At 40.4% G+C, this 20,889-nt stretch overlaps 1 protein-coding gene across 5 annotated transcripts in view; it reads right to left on the bottom strand.

Annotated features, from left to right (window-relative positions):
- Nucleotides 1-1,696: 1,696 nt before the first annotated feature.
- The window catches only part of AAK1 (AP2 associated kinase 1), a 164,613-nt gene continuing 145,420 nt past the window's right edge, over nucleotides 1,697-20,889 (bottom strand). For all 5 annotated transcript variants that reach the window (XM_061168606.1, XM_061168605.1, XM_061168603.1 and 2 more), the window contains one exon: nucleotides 1,697-5,165. In XM_061168606.1, the coding sequence (XP_061024589.1) occupies nucleotides 4,036-5,165 (1,130 nt within the window). In that variant the 3' untranslated portion in view covers nucleotides 1,697-4,035. The remainder of the gene's footprint in view (nucleotides 5,166-20,889) is intronic.

Consider the following 20,889-nt stretch of genomic DNA (forward strand, 5'->3'; position numbering starts at 1 on the left):
TATTTTCAAGCATTTTGAAATCCTTCTTTAAGTGAACTTCACAAGTTTGCAAGTGTTCTGGTGGTTAAAACAAAAAAACCAACCAACAAACAAGTAGTCGACAGTCACTGGAAAAAGCAAGAATTTAAATTTACATGATTACATTTAAACTCTTCATGTTTACTCCAGAAGGCAGGATTGGAGGATTAGAACTCAGGGATGGCTGTGGGCATTTACAAGGAGCTCTTGCCTCCTTACAAGCTGTGGTCTTTTCAGAGGCTCTCCTATGTACTTTTCATCAGAATAATCTGGGTTCCAAATTTCTCATATAAAACTGCATCTGTGTGACCAGCAGCAATTCCGAACTTGACTGGCCTGTGTTCTCCAATTTCAATTCCAAATACACAGCAGAGAATAACATCTTTCTTTATTAAAGGGACCCAAGGGACTCCAATTTAGGTAGTATCCTTCCTGCTAAAGAGTGAGTTGGATCTCACCTTTCTCTAGTTTCCTATAATAAAATTTCCTATTTGATAGGATGCATACATACTATATAACCTATGTTTTGACAACTTCCTTAGGGAAGCAAATACAGCACGACTGAATTTCTATTGTCAGAATCACTCTGGTGATTACACCTATTTTAAAGAAAACTGAAATCCGCTACTTTTTGAGTCAGCGAAATGTCCACCAAATAGTTGAAAACACTGATGTACATGTATTCTAAAACTTACTAAATAATGGGTCAATAAGATACTGGTATTTTTCTTGACAGTTCAGAAAGGTTGCCAGGTTAAACTCAGACCTAACATGGGCGTGTGAATACATATACACCAGTCCACACATATGAAATTTTCAACTCAACAATGAGTGGGCCCAAAATGAAATGGAGTTTGTGACCTAGATTTCTTTGGGTCCTGCCCTGCATCTGCTTCAAGCGTCAAATTTTGTTCATTCCATTTCCCAATCTAACAAGGATTTGGAGCTAAAGGGTTATCTGTATGTGAACCCAAGAAACAGACATGCTAAATATTTTTCACCACACATAAGATAACTTCATTAATTCAATAGTGCCTGTTAGTCCGTTAATGTGGATTCTTGAAGAGTTCATCAGTGCATGCTGCGGGTCAATGCTTTATGTCTAAATGTACTCTGGCTCACTGTGCTCCACTGAAATGAAAGGTCACAGGTTCCCGCATTCCGTATATGCGTAAAGCAAGTAACACATAAAACAAACTAAAACAAGTAGTGCAGTATTTTGTTGACTATATGTTTTCTTTTTCTCCTTACTGTTAACCTAATGCAGTAGTTGTTGGAAACATGCATTCGCTACTAATTCAAAGCACCCTGAGCACTCCTGATTCCCTTAAAACGAGTTTTCCAGATTTCCAGATTCAGGATGGACTCTGGCAAGAACATTTTATCTTTATTATTTTTTTATTTTTTGGCCACGCCATGCAGCATGCGGGATCTTAGTTCCCTGACCAGGGATCGAACCCATGCCCCCTGCACTGGGAGTGTGGAGTCCTAACCACTGGACCACCAGGGAAGTCCCAAGAACGTTTTGTCTTTAAATGATGCATTTACCCTATATGATCCAAAGAAGATCAGTGCAGAGTTCACTAGTTATTAACTAATAATTCATGTAATCCGATAGTCCCAAAATTTTCATGCATCATTCACTAAGAACAACACAAAAGTAATTTGCATGTGTTTATATTCATTTCTTGTTCAAAAAAGGTATTTAGAGTCTCCACCCATCATAGGTCTTCAGTGAGAATAAAAAAGGATTACAAGCACAGCTTGACAAATGATTCAATTATGTAATAAAATTACCAAGATTTTATTGATTTTCACCTTGAGAACTAAAATGATCAGGAGGGGAGTGATCAAATAACCAAAGGAAAGTCATTTTGCAGGGCTGTTACAGAGGTAATCCTGAATACCTCTGGTGAATTAGAATGACCTTCTGCTTTAAGAGTTTCTGGGGTGAGAACTCTCCTTGAATATTCCCATCCTCTTCACTCCTGCACGTGAAGGCTTTAATTGATAATGGCAAGGGAAGAGTTTGGGGTGCTAAGTTCCACACCTGTTAGCCAAAACTATTCAACTGGAAAGATGATTCTACATCCACTGTTACACAGAAAATTCAGAAATGATCATTGGGAGAAAAGCCCAATGAACATTTAGCATCCGCAAAAGTGAAGGACCAGCACTGCTGAAACCTCAGTTGGAAAATCATTGCTAGGAGCCCTGATCCAGTGCCTATGATTTAAATTTATCTTTTAACCTGGACAGCTGAAATAGGTGGAGACTAAACTAGAAAAAGTCTTGAAAAGTATCTGTTCATATTTTACTGCCAAGATCCCTGAACTTCAAATTTAAAAGTATGACACTTAACTGCAGTTGAGTTTGGCATTCAGGCTTGATTCTTGGACAAATTTCCCATAATTCTTAAATCATTAATCTGGGTTGGTAAGCAACTCTCCCAACATCTCCAGCTAATGGAGAAATCACTAACATTTACTACAAGTCACAGGAAGCGTTCAAGTTGAAATAGGAAATTGAACGTCTTCAGCAGAAATCTTCCCACTGAAACGTAAGTTTCATTTTAAGGCACTAATAATAAAGGGTATGAAAACAGCCAAGAATAAGTCAGATCTTTCCAGAATTAGGAGACATTTCAAAAACACAAGTGAGGCACCTATCTGACCTACTTTAGCATCCAAGGGGACAGAGAATCGAAAGGTTTTCATGGCTGGCTGGTTCAGCTCTTTTCCTTCCTCCCAGACAAACTTATTTACATGTCTCAGATTTCTATTTCCTCAAGAAGCAGTAGACAAAGGTGGCAAGGATGTGGAAAAACAAACAAGCAAACCTAGTTTGTAGCCTAGTCTCATGATTAATTAATTTCGTATTGACAGCATGGAGTGCTCAGACCTAAGGTTTTTAAGTACTTTTTAAAATTACTTAGACCACAAACCCAGTGGTTGGAACTGTAACAATGTGCTCTTTTCTATTGTTCTGAGGGGGAACCGTATAAGGATAATTAATTTTTCGAGGCTGTGTAAATGGAATTTGTTCATAGCAAATTCTAGAGGGAAAAAAAAAATCTACTTAGAAACTTCAGTTCCAACAGGATTTTCCTATACATTCCAATGAATTCAATTATGCCATGAGAAAGGAACTCAATAAAAACAGGGTTCAAGTCAGTTAGGTCAGGAGACCAATTCAATGCCAGCAAATGAGTGATTGTGGAGGTACGCGAGGTGGGACAGGATTTAGCTAAAGGAAGAATGTTTCCTGTGCACACAGACATGCACACACATAGCTGTGCCCTCACACGAATTTTTAAAGTGTGCACATGGGGAAGGCTCAACACTATTAGACACGAGCATAGGTATCTGTTTGCATTTCTACAAAGGAAAGGATCTGACACACGTCACACACCCACCTACACTCGTGCACGAGGACCAGTGTGGCTTACACAGACTCAGATCCAGAGAATCCTTCTAGAGCTGCTGGCTTCACAGGAATGATTAGTATCTGCAGGATTACACTTCCTTTTGATGTGCAGAATTTTTATCTTGTTTTCTTTCCTGAAATATACCCTTTTCAAGAGTATGAAACCAAGTCCGGGAGGAACTCATCTTGATTCCTCGATAGACATGACTCAGAACAGGAACTACAGGAGTCAAACTAGCAATAACATGGCCCCTTTGGGAAGTTATTTCTGGATTTACTGGGAAGTAGTTCTAGACTTAAACAGTTCCTAGGCAAACAACAAAAAGCAGAGCTCTGGGTGGAGGTGGAGATGGCAATGCCTGAAAGTCCAGAAATCAATATAAACAAAAGAATTGAGCATAACTTAAAGGAGTTTCAACTAAGTTATCACCTCGACTGAGTTTGCTGACTGAAGAAGTCCTGCTGACTCATGGAACTGAAAGATAATAATTGGTATGTCAATATTTCTTCTTAGGAAGGCTCAGCTGGGAGTGATGTGGTGGGTATTAAGGGTTGGGTAGAGACAGAGGCCTAAGGCTCAGGTCTGGCTCCCTAAGGTTTCTGCTTGCCTGATTTCGAAGGAAAGGGTGCTAAAGCAAAAGGATCAGCAGCTGGCAGCTCCGTAGTCCTGGAGGAAAGGGATGTGATGGAAACAGAGCCAGCTATCGACTGCTTATTGGTTTGCGAAACAATTTTGTAGGCGGCGATGGGCTGGGCTTCTGGACTTGGCTCATCTTCCGGGCTATAGTGACGGGAATATTTGGATAAAGACTGGGGGCGGAATGGTTTGCCAGCCACGGGGCCTGAGACAGATTCTTTCTGGGGCTGAGGCCCTTTGTTTCTGTCATTAGGATGGGCCCCAGATTCCAGAGAGGTGCCCCTGGGAGAGACGCTGTCAAGATGGTCTGCTGCTTGTACAGAATGGGAGGGGTGGTTAGACGGTTGGGCAAAACCGGCCATGGAATACTGAGCTCGGACAGAGGGATGCACGGCTCGATCAAGGCCCGGGAGCGGAGGGATGTCATTGGTCTGACGGAGGAGACCGGGCTGCGCAGGAGACTCCGGGGAGGCGCTCTGGGCAACGGTTAACTCCTCCATGCTTTTCTTCTTAGTGAAAGGAGCTCTCAAGAACACGTCCGCCTCCTCTGGCTGGGAAGGAGCCACGCTGCCCTTGCAGACAAATGGGGCTTTGGTGAAAATGTCCACGTCATCAGCGGGAACCCTCGAGCTCCTGAAGGGGGCAGTGGCGAAAACATCTGGCTCACCGAGTCCATCAGCGGTTGGCTGCGTGAGGGCTCCGAATTGGTTCTTTCTTCCACCTTGCGCTGCCTTGGCTTGCTCAGGAGAGACTTCTGGCTGAGTGAAGGGAGTGGCTCCTCCCAGCTTCCCCTGCGGAGGCTTGCAGCTCTCATCCTCTTCTGACGACTCCAAGAGGAGAGGTCGAGACCCACTGCAGTCCAGCATGTCCCCCTCGAGGTCGGTCCCTTCCTCTTCACTGCTGTGGAACGAGCTGTTGCTGGAAGGGCCATCTCGGGCCAAGTAGTCATAGTCTAAACTGTTCTGAGTTTTCATGCCAGGTACTCTGGAGGGGTCTGGATACAGGGGAAGGCCTTTAAAACCCGTTGATTCTTTAAAGTGCTCTACAGTTATTACAGGATAGGGATTGGGCTCTCTCTGGATACCTAGAAAAGCACAAAATGCAGAATTAATGCACAGGTCCATTCAACTCTCCTTGGAACATTTAATGGTCAACCCGTGGCAGAAACATTGTGGAACCAAATAATAGATGTTGAAAATGGAAAAGGAAAAACAGAAAAAGAAAAGTCAGGCAAGGAAACTGCACACAAACTGGAACACAACCAATCACGGTCTCACATTTCAGAACACGATAGGCACGATGTGCAGGAAAGGAGATGGAGATGTCAGGCACAAAGACATTCAGCGTAACTATGCAATGCTCCTACACACGGGGCCAGGCACTGACACCTGCTCTACCTGGTGCTGGCTCAGGATGGAATGAAAACAAACCCAGTCACTCATCTCCACATCTACCATGACAGTTCTGGCTGATGCAGAAATACTGTCTGGGGACAAACTCAAATCAGATCTGAAATGTGGTCATCTGCTCCACACTGCCTGTAACTGAGGATGGAACCTCCCCCCACCCGCCAAAGCAGCAGAACGTGGCTGCTTGATAAATGCAAAATTACTTGATGATTTACATCATATGCACTATTCAAAGATCACAAGAGTGCCTCAAATATGAACACTGAAGGCACTTCCTAAGGGGAAGAGACATAATCAAAATCATATTAAATCAATCACCTTCAGCTAGAGTTGCCCTGGAATTTTGTTTTTAGTCTTCTAAGTTAGCAAAGATCTCCTCTGCTTAAATGAATCCATCATAAAGTTCTTTAAGCAGAAGGAGTAAAATGCACAGGTAATTACAGAAGTATTTGCAAACTCTAATAAACGAATCTATTTTTATCTAGGTAGAGGTGCCTCAGGGTGCTCTGGCTTTTAAAATCAAATAGACAATTATCAGAATGCAAGAGAGCTTACCTTCCAAGAAATATTAGCAGGTTAGAAGTATGTCATTGGGCACATGTTAGCAAGAGGGCAGGAAAAAGGCATATGTAACTAAGCAAGAAGAATCCAGAGAAAAGCGTGGTTGGGGGTAGAGATATCATGTCATCATGGGTTTCCCAACCCACCAGGGTAAGAAATTATAGGTACCATGATTTGGACTCTTATAGATGACTCAGAACCTCTGTACATAGGAAATTCAATCATCCCCTCCCCACGTTACCCTCTCCCCTTCTAAGCAAACCATTAGGTAGTAGAAATTTCTGCTAACAATTTTCCCCTGCTAAAGTTTCTGCTTGAATTAAGCACACAGAACACAGCAGAAGCGGCATCAAAATCAATTTATTGGGAAACCAGTTACTTAGAGGCATTACATTGTAAAGAGATGTAGAGAGAGATCTGAACATTTTAGAAGATACTGTACAAAAATACTATGTTTCTCTGAATCCTGTAACTTTTTAGCAGTGCTTCTTTTTAAACAGTTCTGACCTTAAGTATTGTTTTCAGAAACAAAAAAGGTGGGTTCCCCACCCCCGCCACCATTTTTATTTCTCTTTCTAGAACTCTGAATGTATTTGGTGAATTCCAAATTACAGAGTCTTTAAGTTAAATTCTGTACTGGTGCCAAATGGCTTTCTGAATAGTATCTGAAGAGGATAAATGTTTCCTTGCATTATAACTTTAGTATGTGCACCCATATGGTGATAGGAAAGCGTTAGTCAGGGGACAGAAAATAAATGGAACACCTTCTCCTTTGCAATATATGTGGAAAGACATAATTCTAATCTCTCAGGCAAGTATATTGATGTGAGATCTGTCACAGTGATTCCCAGATGATGATGTCTGGGGGGAAATTCATATGAAATGGGGCAGAGAAGTTTTCCAAAATAAGATTTGCTGAGCAAAGCGGTATGAATGGCCCCCAAAACTCCTTGAACCACTTTCTAACACAGTATCAGTTGGACATTTTTTAGTTCCCAAAACTAAGTCATGACTTCTCATCTTCCAAAACCACCCTAAAAGTTGATGTGGTTCTGTGGGAGAGCAAAATATCTCTTAGGAAAAAACTGGCAAATTTAGTCATGACCAACTCTGGCCACCACAGGAACCAATAATGAAAATGAGCACTAGTTTGACTGAAGCTAGTGTTCTGGGGAAATTTAAATGGAATGTAGTCAAATCAAATTGTGTGCACAGACCTCCAAAAAGCAGCTACCTATAGAACGCAGGGCATGTTGGATGCCTGCAGTGTTAGATTACATTGTGAGAGCTGTAAAGTACCAAGTAGGGGTACCCATGTCCAGAGTCAGACAGGCTAGAAGGGCATTCCTAACCTATCTAAATTACTTATGTTAAAAAGTGAGTTCTTGGTCAAGTCAACTGTAAATCTGCCAACTCAGAGCATATTCTATGACCTTCGTGATGAATAGGAAAAATCACACCTAAAATTGCAACAACTTTTAAAAATTTATATAGTCACAAAAATACTATAACATCAAATTTGAAAGGAGAACTAGTCTCCAGTCCTTCAAAACAAGGCCAGACCTATTTCATCTCTCTCTTTGAACATGAATCTGCTCTATAGGATTGGAAAAGCACATTTAAAGGATTTTCCCTTGAAGGCCAGATTTCTTAAACTTTCCATTCTTTTTAGAGGAGGCGCAGTATGACCAAGGCTGAGAGCAACCACCCTTTGTAACCCTCCAAGCCTGGCTTTCTGGAGAACAAAGACATGCAGTGGGTATGGGGCATGCAGACATCCACATGCCCTCAGGGAATTTTGGTGGTGGCAGCACAAGAAACAAAGCAGTCAAGAGAAGGCCAGATTCTAAATAACTGTAAACAGAAGATAGACATTAAATCTTGTTGGCAGTTAGAGGGATTTTTTTTTTTTTTGAATATGCGTGTGTTATTGTAGGGAGGGAAAGCATGTATTTTCAGGGTGAACAGTCCTTGTATATGAATATAGCCTTGTACTGTCAGAAAAACATGTTGGAAGCAGTCTGCCTACTAGCAATGAAAGATTTATACTAATTTAACCTCAGTGCCTTGGCCAAGTTCCTTTGGAAACCAATGGCATGCAGAGCAGATGCCCTGTGACCAGAAAACTCAATAAAGCTAGCCAGTTGTTCTTGGGGTAGGGGTGGGGAGTGATGGGGGGGGGGGCGGGTTTGGGCTTAAACCTGGGACCTGGCCTCACAGGGTCGGGGTCTCCCTTATCAAGCATACGGGTCTTCCTTATCAGGAAGCTTAAGGTAGGGCATTTTGTTCTAATTTCTTCAAATTAAGTCATGTCTCTTTTCATTTTGCTTTAGCACATTAAATTAAGCAAGAAGTCAAAACACACTTCTTTTTCTTGCTCTGATGTAGGACTGTGTGCCAGGTTAAGGTTAAGCACACTTTTTGACACTTCCACTAGGGATAACTCCATTTTAGTCTATTTTGAGGCTCCAAATTAATGTTGATTTCAGTAAGAGCTTATATGCTTCAGAAAGAAGGAGAGGCATCCTCAAAAGTATTTGATGCTTTGGCAACTATCCTCACCAATTCCCTATTAATTTCCAAAGCAACCCGAAGTGCTGAATAATTTAGAATAGGTTTACCCTGGAAATTTTATCTGATGGACAGTGAGGGCCAGTGTTTCCTAAAAAAAAATGAAAATCTGAAGACTTAAATTTCAGGCTGGATATTCCTGAGTGCAATATATCATGTGTGACCAGAATTTTACTTTCTCCCATACTATAAAGTGAAATAACAGTTATAGGGAGTGTCAAAGACATAATTCTTGCCAAAAACTGAAGGTGAAGTCTTGGAGTATTGGGAAACCTTCTCGTATAGTTAGCAAATAGAAAGCAAAATACCCTTTACAAGAACTTCAGAAATGTAGCACCAAATGAAATCCACACTCTCAGAGCTGAATCAGGGAATCAGGAGATGTACATCAAACTAATAATTTCCATGACCTTTTGCTTAGATAATAAAATTAAGCATTGGGTTCTACCATACGCTATGGAGTTGCATTAAAGCCCACGCCTGGAGAATAAGATATTTGATGGGGGACAATGCTGGCTAGAGATGCTGGGTCTTTCATGCCAATGGAGCAATTAAACGAGAGAGATTTCTCCCTGGGCATAAAACTGCCGTTGCCAACAAAAAATGTTTAATTAAATTGGCCTCGGTACATTAAAGATTAAATTAGAGGAGGGTAGCTGCAAATCTGTGCTCCCATGGACCAGCTCCATGTCTGGTCATATCAATTGCAGGCTCACAGGGGTTTTACTCTCTATGACCGCAGATGAAGCCGGGGTAGCCATGACTCACTAAAATGTCCTCTGCATGTCTCTCATACGTGTCTGCACTTTCCTTGTGCACAGGTGCTTATGGTCACTCAACAATGTGTTTAAATCCTTTTTTGCAAAAGTGGGTTTTCAGATCAGGAAAAGAGCAGCTACTGTAAGTTATTTATAGCTCTGAACATCATGCTCCTGTTTGAACAGATAAAAGTCTTTATTTTCCTGTATGTTTACATAAGAAACTTGTTTACAGACTTGTTTTTTACACAATACTTGCGTAGCAAAGTTCAAATTTCACATTTTTCTGTATAAGATAGCTTCATGTACCTCTATTTGCTTTGTCTTCTTGGGAGGACAGGATAAAGGTCTGTGGTGAATACACATCCATGTGATGAGGGTGTGTGCGACAGGGCAGAGAATACTCCTAGGGCAAGACTACATCAGAGTGGGAACCAAGAAGGTATCTTCCATTCGAGCAACTACCATGCTGCTGCATAGATCAGCATTGCCCAAAGAACCTCTCTCCCCCATCATAGTGAAAGGAAACCCAAGAGAAACAAAATAGTATCTTGTTACAGATTATTTGAAATGGAGGCCATCTGGGATTCATTCTGACTCAAGAAATCCAAGCACATCCAACTCTAGGAACATTACTAGTGGGGAAAAGGAAAAGGCTAACTTTGTGCTGGTAAAATTACAGTCTCTTGAGAGGAATAAAAGGTGGCTTTGTAATATCTGGATTGTTTCGGTAAAGGTACCATTTTAAGTATCCATCTAATAGTTTCTCTGTTCTGCCTGGCAGCCTCTAATTTGCTTAATTCAGTACTTTGGGCAATCCTGTCATTTTTATCCCCAAACTCTAAGTTCATGGCTACAGAATCCTGAATCTTACAGACTGAGAAAGCTAAAGACTCCTGGAACTATAGACAAACATCGGCATGGGAGACTTTATTTTGGCCGAAGGTATCTTCAATGTGCATCTGTTCAGCGGAATTCATATGCCTCCATACCTCTGGGCTGAGGTCAACCCCGAAAGTCTCCTTCCCCCAGCACTACTGAAGGCAGAACTGTTCCTGACTGGGGCGGTCGGGGGGAGAGGTTGTGTTGGCTTGAATCATTTATGTCAGGAGAGCCCGAAAAAAGGATTAGAAACAAAGCTAATATTTCATCTTGAGAAAAACAGGTTCTTTTCCTGGATTTGTTCCCCTATAATTATTAGCAATCCAAGTTCTATAATTCTCATTTGGGAAGAGCCAAGTCCAGTATCAAATGACACTGAACAAAGTGACAACCTCTTTCAGAGGTGTTTTAAAACCCCTATCTTTCAATTTTCCAAACCATACTAAAGACAGGTGAAATCACACAAGTTCCCTTATTCAGAATATTAAGGAAATTAAGACTGATTGTTGTCACATCCCATTATAAGGTCCTCTCTGGGAATTTTCAGTGGATTATTCATTCTTCTTACTATCTTCAATAGTAACCACTCTTCAGCTTAGGCGAGTGATTTTGCTTTTTGGAAACATCTAAATGTTATTTAGAACCAAGAGTGGTGGGAAAAGATCAAGAAAGAGAGCATACTACTTTCAGATGCTGAAAGCGATACTAATTAGATAATACAACTGATTTTCTTATATTTTATTATCTTTCTTGATAGTATTGAATATTTCTAAGGAGAGAAGTTTCAAAAATAACATAAATGGTGGCAGCATCATTAGAATAAGTATTAGTTTCCCAAGTAAAACCAGATGCCTTTGAAGGGAACACTCAATTAGGTATCACAATTCTGATATGTCTGCTAAAGAAATCATTAATTATAATCATACTTAGAAGTGTCCATTTAAACCTTATCTCCTCTGAGGGCTGTGTTTTTAAAAACACTGGGGCTTGAATTTGGTGATCTAGTTATTTGAATGCTGTAAAGGGAAAAAAATCCAATTTGTGATGTTTTCTGGTATAGGTACTACTTTTGCACAGTCGGAATAAAAGCAAATCAGAAACATATGCTTACAGTATTTGTCCATTTTTAAATGGCAGATCCTCGATTATACAGTTTAAAAAAATTGAAATCTTCTGATACTGTTTTGTTGGAATAGGTAGATACGTGTGTGTAATATTAAAAAAAAGGAAAATCTATGTCCAAAACTCTGTGATGATTTATGGGGTCTCTTCAGATAACCAAGAGAGAGAGCAACCCGGGTTAGTGAAAGCGCATTGTAATTCTCTAAAACGTAAATACTGCTACAGTAATAGTCAGAGCTACGGAAGATAACTGAAGAACATCAGGATTATATAAATCCTTCATAGTCCTCCTAAAGCATCATAATAAATACTTAGAACCCTAGAATTCTATCACCTTAAAAACCGTCTAGTCCAAACCCATCATTGTCAGTAAGGAGCAGCAGCTCTAAGAAGTGAAGCCCCTGCTGAAGGCCACTAGGCCAGCGACTGGCAAAGGTCAGCACAAGCTCCCAGGTGGCCTGTCCTGCCCGGGTCTCTTCTCCCACCACGTGCTTTAGGTCCCACATCTGTGAAATGAAGTGGATGGACCAGAATAATCTCTAAGGTCCCTCTTGTAGCTCAGTCTACAGTTTCAAAGTTCTATCAATTATTAGCATACTATACTCATCTCAAATAAACCCTTTTAGCTCAAGGATGATGCTATAAACTAAAGGAGGTTCCTTTTATCAAGTCACTCACATGTCTTCTTTAGCAGAAAAATAGTTCTCTCCTTTGAAGCCCTACTCCTAAAGAATAAACTCAAGATAATTTCATGTCATTATCCCCCTCAGGCTTCCTCCACCCAGTCTCCCTGGTTTCTAGTCTATTCATTTTCATTAACATTCTCCATTAAGCTTTATTGAGCCAAATGACTAGATAATATATCTCAATGTGATTACGGGTGATACATGAAAGGAACGATTTAGAGACACTTACCTAATTTCTAAACTGTACTCTTCGTGGTTTCAATTAAATTGAGAAACTAGATATTTCATTATATTTCTAACATGTATGTATGAAAAAAATCAAACTGGAAAACATAGGCATACATTATTCTTATTTAAAAATAAACATCTCTTTCATTAGTTTATATATTCTTTCTATGTCTGGGAAAAAGAATACCATTTTGATCTTCAGGAATATTCCTGTCCATAAAGGGGCAAACCAAGTCCCCTTTTCACTGCTCTCCTATCATGGAGAGCTCTTCGAGGATATCTTTTTTAACCCTCAGCAGGAAGGTTGTGCCTCCCTCAGTTTTGGAAATGACCCATTATCCTAATAGAGGCCTGTACTTAGTGTGTCTAGCTTCGGCTGGCACGGAAGTACTTAAAGTCAGAAGGAGGACTGAAAGGTTCCGACTTTTCCTCTGATACGTTTCAAAGGCTGTTCTCACATTGCTGGGGTCAGAGCTTGACCTCCAAGGTACAGGGTTTTGCAGGCGGTTGTTGCTGTTCAGCTTTCTTTTTTTCCCCTTAAAGAGCAAACGTGAAGAAGAAGAAACAAAAGTGCTAGACAGGGAAATGAGCAAATGGACCTGGAATTTTATTGGTACAAATCTGATCAACTAAGAGGTTCCCTTCTGACCATGAAAATGGCACTCAAGGAAGAGAACCAAATGGGGTTCTCTGTGCCTACCTCTTTCAAAAGGGTGGTTTTATAAAACTGCTTTGCATGTAAGGAAAAAAATATACTTCAGTGAGTAAGGACATATACAGAGGGTGACCATGAGTCATGTTGTCACATCAGTGCAGGGGCCTTTATTTATCTTATGAACAATATTCTAAGGTTAGTGAGAAACTATGGTTTGTTTTGTTTTTTTAAATCTAGGATGCCAAGGAAAACCAACTGAACATATTTCATTGGCTGCATCCTTCAATTCAAACATCAGAGAGAAAGAAAGGTAAGTAGCCAGAGTCAAATTGTGCCTAGTGTGTCAGCACACTTATTTCTGATTATCTGAAAATAAACAACATGCTTATTCTACAAAGACAGAGGACCTGCTGAAAGCTTATAGCAACACACAAGTCTACTCAAAATGATTCCATATGTTACACTGTAGGATTGCTGCGTAGTTAGTTATACAAGGGAAAGAGATCAAAACCCTGTACAGACACCTGATATCGGACTTGAAACGCCAAGTGGAAACAGAACTATTCAGCGTCTTCATTTATACACAATTTACAATATTTGATTCAAAATAAAAATCACAAGAAAAATACATCTGTTTCTGCTACAATTCCTTCCCCTCCCCCATCCACCCCCCAGTGAAAAGTCTTCTAATAAAAGGTATCATATTACCACCACTGTCTGGTTTTGGTCTAATTCTGAGATCCCGGCTTGGGATAGTTAACACGAAAAGGAATGGCAATACTTGGAATTTATATAATGTACACATTTTATCCAAGGATCTCAAGTACTTGCAGTCATGTCTCCAGATCTGAGAAATCACGGTTCAATGGAAGCCAGAGTGCTGGACGAATGCTGGGCAGGTTGCATGGGGTGTGAAATCCCTTGGCTAAGTCTATGATCAAACAAGGTCAAAGTTGGTTGGCTAGAGCTGGGCTCAATTTCTCTTTGCAAACATATACCATCAGTCAGTTTTACCCTCTCTTAAACCACACACCCATCTCCAGGTTACTACCTCGAGTTAAGACCAACTGAAGAAGCCATGTCCTCATGATAATGCAGCAGCATAAAAAGCAAAAACAGAGACACACATTCACCAGCAACTGGCCAAAGGAGATGGGGTTGGGAGGATTGATTTGGGAGGCCATTCCTAGCAAGAATGAGATAAAGGTGTCAATTCACTAGTTTCAGTTACAGTTAAGCTTTTGGTGGAGTCGATTCCAGCAGAGGTGAAGCTCATGGCATCTAGCGTTTGATTTAAGATAATGCTATTGAAGAAGGGTAATGAGAAAACACAGCAAACTAACAGGGAGGAGCTGGCCAAGGAGTATCTGGAGGGCCAAAGTGATTTTCTTTCCTTATCATCTCTATGGGAGAAGGCAAGGGGTAGTAGGAGATTCGGGCTAGAGGGCCCCTTATTTGCAGATTTAAAAAAAAAATCATTTTCTTTTAACTCTGTAATGAAAATGTATATTACGGTATGAAGGTTACAGAACTGCATCTGCTACTGGGTCACGGCTACAGGTCTATGAGCTGATCCACCAGCAGTAAAGACCTGGCTAGGTTGGGAAGACTGGACTCAGAGCTCCCACTGCTGTTTCTAGAGTGCCCACCTGGAAGTGGAGAGATAGGAATTCAGTGCAAAACACAGAGGGTTAGGGTTTAGATGTGCAGAACAAGCAAAGGAGAAACAAAACAAAACAAAACACCCTAGAGAAACAATAATTTACATTTTGCAAACTCTTACACGTTAATTTTTAAACATATAAATTAGCGATCCACCACCTCCCACCAAACGTTCAAGCACTGTGTGCATACCCTACTGTAGGCAGGAGACCTTGCAAAGAGGATGCTATTTTCAAATGAATATCTATTTTGTCTGAGAACTGCTGGCTGTACACTAACTTCCTGATAACATCAACTCATTTCCCTGTAAAGTAAAAATCAGTAATTTTTGATTTGGGGAGGAATTAGTTATTAAGACTACTGTAATAAAAATATGCTTTAAAAATATATAGATGGGGGGTGGGATAGGGAGGGTGGGAGGGAGATGCAAGAGGGAGGGGATATGGGAATATATGTATAAGTATAGCTGATTCACTTTGTTATACAGCAGTAACTAAAACAACATTGTAAAGCAATTATACTCCAATAAAGATGTTAAAAAAACAGCTTTGGGTTTTTGAGTGTAGAAAATAAATAAATAAATGTAAATAACACCTATATATGTGTGTGTGTGTGTGTGTGTGTATATATATATGGTTTTAGGGCAATTCAGTGTTTTATGGCATGGTCAAATGATTTTAATCCAACAAAGAAGAAAAAGGATGCTCCACAAATGTCCAAAAGATGCAAATGATATCAAAGTACCATTGTCAATCTCTTTGGGAAGAATATTTATTACAGATTGTTCTAGTCATGATAAGAAATGTCCTGTGCGTTGTTTTTTTGTTTTTGTTTTTATATATATCTTCAGGTTTCCATTGACTGAAGATCACTTTATTTTTAGCTTGATACTTTGTAAAAACCAGCTTTTAGTCAAACTATTACTTTTAGTCAAATATTACTTTTCTTCTCTCTAAATAAACACCATGGTCATGCTTTAAGATACCTATATTAGTACCTTTACCTGTGTCTCCATCTATCTACACTGGTCCAGCCCACAATGATTGTTATTACCCCCAATTTCCTTCATTAAATGTTGATGCTTCCCCCCCGCCCCCCAATTGTAGATTAGGTACATTACTATCTTGAAGAGAGCTGATGTCAAACTCTTCTCTTTTCCCCATCCTCTCTTTCTTACCTTGTGGGTTTTTGGTTATCAATACAGGAATAGGGTCAAACTCATCTTCTGCCACCTTGTCCGAGCCCTCAGGGACATCAAAACCTGAGATGAGATTACTATCTTCTGCAGCTTAATACAGAATGCAAGTACACAAGCAGAAACAACAGAGGTAGAGATTAGCAAATGAGAGAATACATAAGAGGCACACAGTTCCCAACTGTACAATCACTGTTGTTTTTAAAGATGAAAATGCTTATTTTCCTGAGTTGAAATAAAAGTAGTAAAGCTGGAAAACTTGGGGAAATAGAAAAAAATGCTTCAGAGCTGGCCGTGTTAAGACTTTCATAAATGAGAAGGGAGAAGGGTTATAGGAAGAATTCTCCCTACCTTTATAAGGCCATTAAATGTAGTTATTGTGAGGTATCTCTTCACCGTCAGTAATTCACAAAGGCACGGGATTTAGTCATTTATCTTCTTTATTGAGCAAACAGAGGCCGGACTAACAATATTCAGAAACACTCAAAAACCAAGGGCAGCGTGGAGATAATCAGTCACACTTTAAGAAGTAACCAGTGTATACAAGGCAAACAGAATACTTCTGAAAGAACTCACTGCCCGGTGATTGGGAAAAAAGACATTCAAACACTGATGCCCCAGTAATGTTGGGGCACAAGATCACATGCACTGAGAATTCAAGCTGAAGTTTACTAGAAGTTCTTCTCCATTCTACAAGCAAGTGCTAGCTGAGCACCTATTTTGCAAGTGATGTTTCTCTGTAATTACGCATTGCTGCTGACACACTCCTGTCAGACATAATTGGCTAAATAGGTAACTTCTCTCTACACGCTCTATAAAAACATAGTCATTTTAATGCTATTAACGGGTAAAAACAAAAACTCAGCTATTACCATTGCAAACCAAAGGCTAATTATTTTTTAGTCATCTCAGGGAGGCTTCCTTCCTACATTTCCTTCAGAAAGGACTTACAAGCTGTTCCTTTAATATGTATTTGCTCCTTCCAGAAAACCATGTTCACTATCTAAGCTCAGAAAGTTTAGTGAATGCCTGCGTACAGTAAGCCAGGCATAGTGCCTGTCACTCTCACGAACTACTCACTGAACAGAACTCAGTTCAAGCTACCTCTGTCCCTCAGAATTTCAAACCAGTATTAACCCAAGACTAAGAAATGGAAACAGTAGATTAGAAAGAGAAACCCAGTAATTAATCACGACTCAAAGGTTAACTAAAATTCAAAACTTTTACGAGTTCAATCTTTGAGGACTGACTTTTGAAGAATGATGCTTTTTTCTTTATTGTAGTAATCACTATCAAAAAACTTTAAATCTGATTTAATGAAACAGTTTTAAGTTCTAAGGCCAACAAGTATCTAATTATAGTCAGTTAGTGGAGAGTCAACTCAACCATCTCCCTGAGCTGACTGCAAAGGTATGTAGCTCTGTCTTTAATAGAAAGCATGGAATATCTGCATTCCAGGTGACTGCCAGAAAGCAACATCTCCACAGTCTGTTGTCCCAGCCTTATTAAATATTCTTACTGAGAGGAACTTTAACACAGGGGCTAAGAGTACAAACTCAAGTTTTCCACTTAAGGAGGTGGTTAAAAAACTTCACTAGCAAAGACTTTTGTCAAGGAAAATTCTCAGGAGTTGCTCAGTTCTTCTCCTCTAAGGATACATGTGGGCCCAAGAAGAGGAAAGCATTTACCTTTATGGGCCGGAGCAGAGATCGCTATGGGGGCAAATTCTTCCAGGAGGTCAGTAGTAGGGTTAGAAAGCAGAGAGCAATCGATCAGGGAATCTTCCCCAGTGAGAGAATCTGAGTCCAGATTAACAGCATCCCAGGTCAGTGATGGCATTAAATGGCACACACAACAATATCATGAGGTTAGGTCTTAGCCTTTAAGTTATTGCATTTATTGGGTTGGCCAAAAAGTTCGTTCGGGTTTTTCCGTAAGAGCATACAAAAACCCGAACGAACTTTTTGGCCAACCCAATACATTATACATACAAGCCGAGGCGGGATTAAAAAAACCAAAAGAAACCCGTTAAGCACTCTGGATTTTCATCTATAGAAACATGTATTTCTAAACGTCTCTTAACAGATACATGTAAATATGGAAGAATTTTTTTGCTCAGAGGTTGCTGGTTAAGCAAGTAAATGGTTTGGATGCCAATAAAACTTGGGCAACTCAGTTCTCAGCAAATGCCATTTGGGAAAAAGGACTTTGTAACTAAAGAGTTTCACTTAAACTCTCCCTAAACATTCATTGAAAAAAGATGCTATAAGATGAGGTATCCAAGCTGACAAGAAGGGGGTTGTCCCTGGCTTATTATTAGCAGAATATGGCATGATTAGGCAGTACTTTTTTAGAACTCAACCCAATCCCCATTCAAAATAGAATGATCTTGTCTCCTATTAGTATTCTTTAAATTTGAATTGCTCCTTTGAACACATGATTTTGCTTTTAGTTAAGGAACAGAAGGAAGATTAAATTCAGAGTTCAAGTATTTCAACACATAAATTGTTTTCTGGGAGAGTTTTCTAGGAGAAAACAGCCAAGTAGGCACAAGGAAAAAGAACCATATTGTCTTGTGTGTCAATTTTTTTTTTAACCTGGATGAGTTTATTCTCATATTTCCTAGACTTCTAATTGTTTCTGTTCCAAGTGAGCAAAGTGGACACTTTTATCAAGGTAATTATGGACTCAATAAAAATGAAGGTTATCAAATCTGTATTTAAGGAATTGTAGTTAAGGAATGGATCCAGGGAAGATTTCAACTTTGTCTACAATTTAATAGCAAATCACCTAGATGTGATTAAAGCTTTGTACTGGGAATAGAATGTTAACATACATAACACGAGCCCCCATGGACATCACTGACATTGTTAGATCCGAAAGACTGCTCAGTACCCAGGAGGAGTTAAGGGCATCCTTACAACTCAGCAGAGTTCTTTAATTAAGGAAGTAGACGGAACCCGCCACCAGTGACAAAAATCTTCAATAAAGACAGACTGAAACCAAAGAAAGCCCAGGGATCACTCTACAAAGAACATGGCTCCAAAAAGGTACTCTACTCTTTAGTGAGGAAACACATCGCTCAACATCTAAAGCTGGGGCTGTAATGATGCAGAGCATCCATTCCAGGAGGAACTAACCAGCCTGTGAAATAAGCCCAGGACCATCTGCCGCAGGTGGAAAGCCTGACTCAGAGGGCTCCCCGAACTGACCAGTTCCTGCAGCCCCAGAGACTCCTGACTGACCTGTGCGGTTTGAGGTCACAGATTCCGTCTGAGATGGGAGGCGCTGGGCCGCTGGGGGCTCCAGTCCTGGTATCAGACTCTCAACAGCAACATCAGCTTTTTCTTTTGTAACAGAGCATTAAGAGAGGAGAGGAAAGGGTAAGGGAAAGGTAATCAGAAGGTTCCTTGGATGATTCTGTGAAGGCTTTCTTCTGCAGGTCTCTAAAATGCCCATCTCAGGTAAGATGGAAAGCACAGTAAGTTGCTTTCTTTCTGCTGCTTCGAGTGTCTGGGCTTCACTGACAGAGCAGGCATGTGCAAGGTTAACCACGGTGGCTAGTCTCGGTGATTCTCAGTTTTTACAGATAAATGCTGAATGCGAGCTATTCAAGTAGACCTCTTACGTGTCAGAAGACATAGGCTCAAAGGCGCCTTAATGTCTTCTGGTAATTGTGCTTTTCTTAAGGGATAAACTTGGGGGCAAACATGCTCTGTGCCTTGCAAAGGCCACTAGTCCACCTCAAATCCCATGCCATGCTGTAGCTGGAGGTATTCTTTACCGTGTGACATGCCCCAGCTGGAGGCCCATCTCTCTGAAGGGTCATGGCATTTCTGAGTTCTAGGACTTTGTGCTCCTGTAGTACAGGGGCCCCAGACGTTTTATAGGTCTTGCCTGCCTTGCGGCTGGAGCACAAGAAAATGTAAAAGCAAGCAGATCAAGCCCCTGCCCTGGATTCTACTCATGGGGCTTCAACATGGGGCAAATGTTTTCTCAGTTACTGACACTTGGCACATACGGAGGCCTTCTAAAGAAGAATCTGCTAAAGGTAAAGTCCACCTGGAAACCAACTTTTTTCATGAAGCTTTTGTAACGAAATGTGAATTTTTCCACATTCCCCCTCGTTCACAAGAAATTCACTCTAGAAATCTCAGTGTTTCAAGAATAAATAACGGTGCTGTGCTGCTGAAAGGCAGAGATAACACTTGGTTTGGGGCGATAACAAGGGAGATTAAACAGCCCTGGCTTCTGGGTTAGCACAAGGCATCACTCCAACACCAGGAGGCTTCTGGCATTTCCGCTCCTCAGCAGGGCTACTCAGTAGGGATCTGTTAACCAGTTAGTTGCCATTTTTGAAACAGACACACATATCATGCATGACTGAAGAAACAGAGATGATGACTTTACCAATTACAGCATCAGAAGTGCTACCAAAAGGATCTGTCATAGGCAAGAGGTCAGGGAGCAGAAGAGAAGTGTCAGGAGATTTGAGTCCCTCGATTAGTTTTTCTAGGTTGGGCAGAGAAGTAAAGAGAAAGCAAAAATGCAATGAGATATTCAAGTAAGCCGATCATTTACCATTTTCTATACAAACACATTTTAGGGGTCAAAATTTTACATAGATTCAGCATAAAAACAAATACTGCTAGTATCTTGTTAAAAATAGGCTCTCAAAGTTTTAAAATGATTATTTCCCCAAATGAACTAGTCACTTTGTAAGGCATTCAAGATGCTGCCCTAAGTTTGTTTTTAAATTTGTGGTATAATTTACACTGAATAAAAGCCACCAATTTTAAGTGTACAATTTGATGTATTTTGACAAATGTACACATAAGCACCACTGAAATAATGAGGTAGAACATTTCCATCACCCCAAAAAGGACCCTTGTGCCCCTCTCTAGTCAATGCCTTCCTCTTACCCCCAGATGCTGGCAGCAACTGATCTGCCTTCTGTCCTTATAGTTTTGCTTTTTCTACCATTTCCTATATAGTATGTAGTCTTTTCTGATGTCCTTCATTTAGCATAACGTTCCTGAGATTCCTCCATGTTGTGGCATACATCAGTAGTTTGTTTTA

The sequence above is a fragment of the Eubalaena glacialis genome, chromosome 14 (assembly GCF_028564815.1).
Source record: "Eubalaena glacialis isolate mEubGla1 chromosome 14, mEubGla1.1.hap2.+ XY, whole genome shotgun sequence".
Classification (NCBI taxonomy): domain Eukaryota; kingdom Metazoa; phylum Chordata; class Mammalia; order Artiodactyla; family Balaenidae; genus Eubalaena; species Eubalaena glacialis.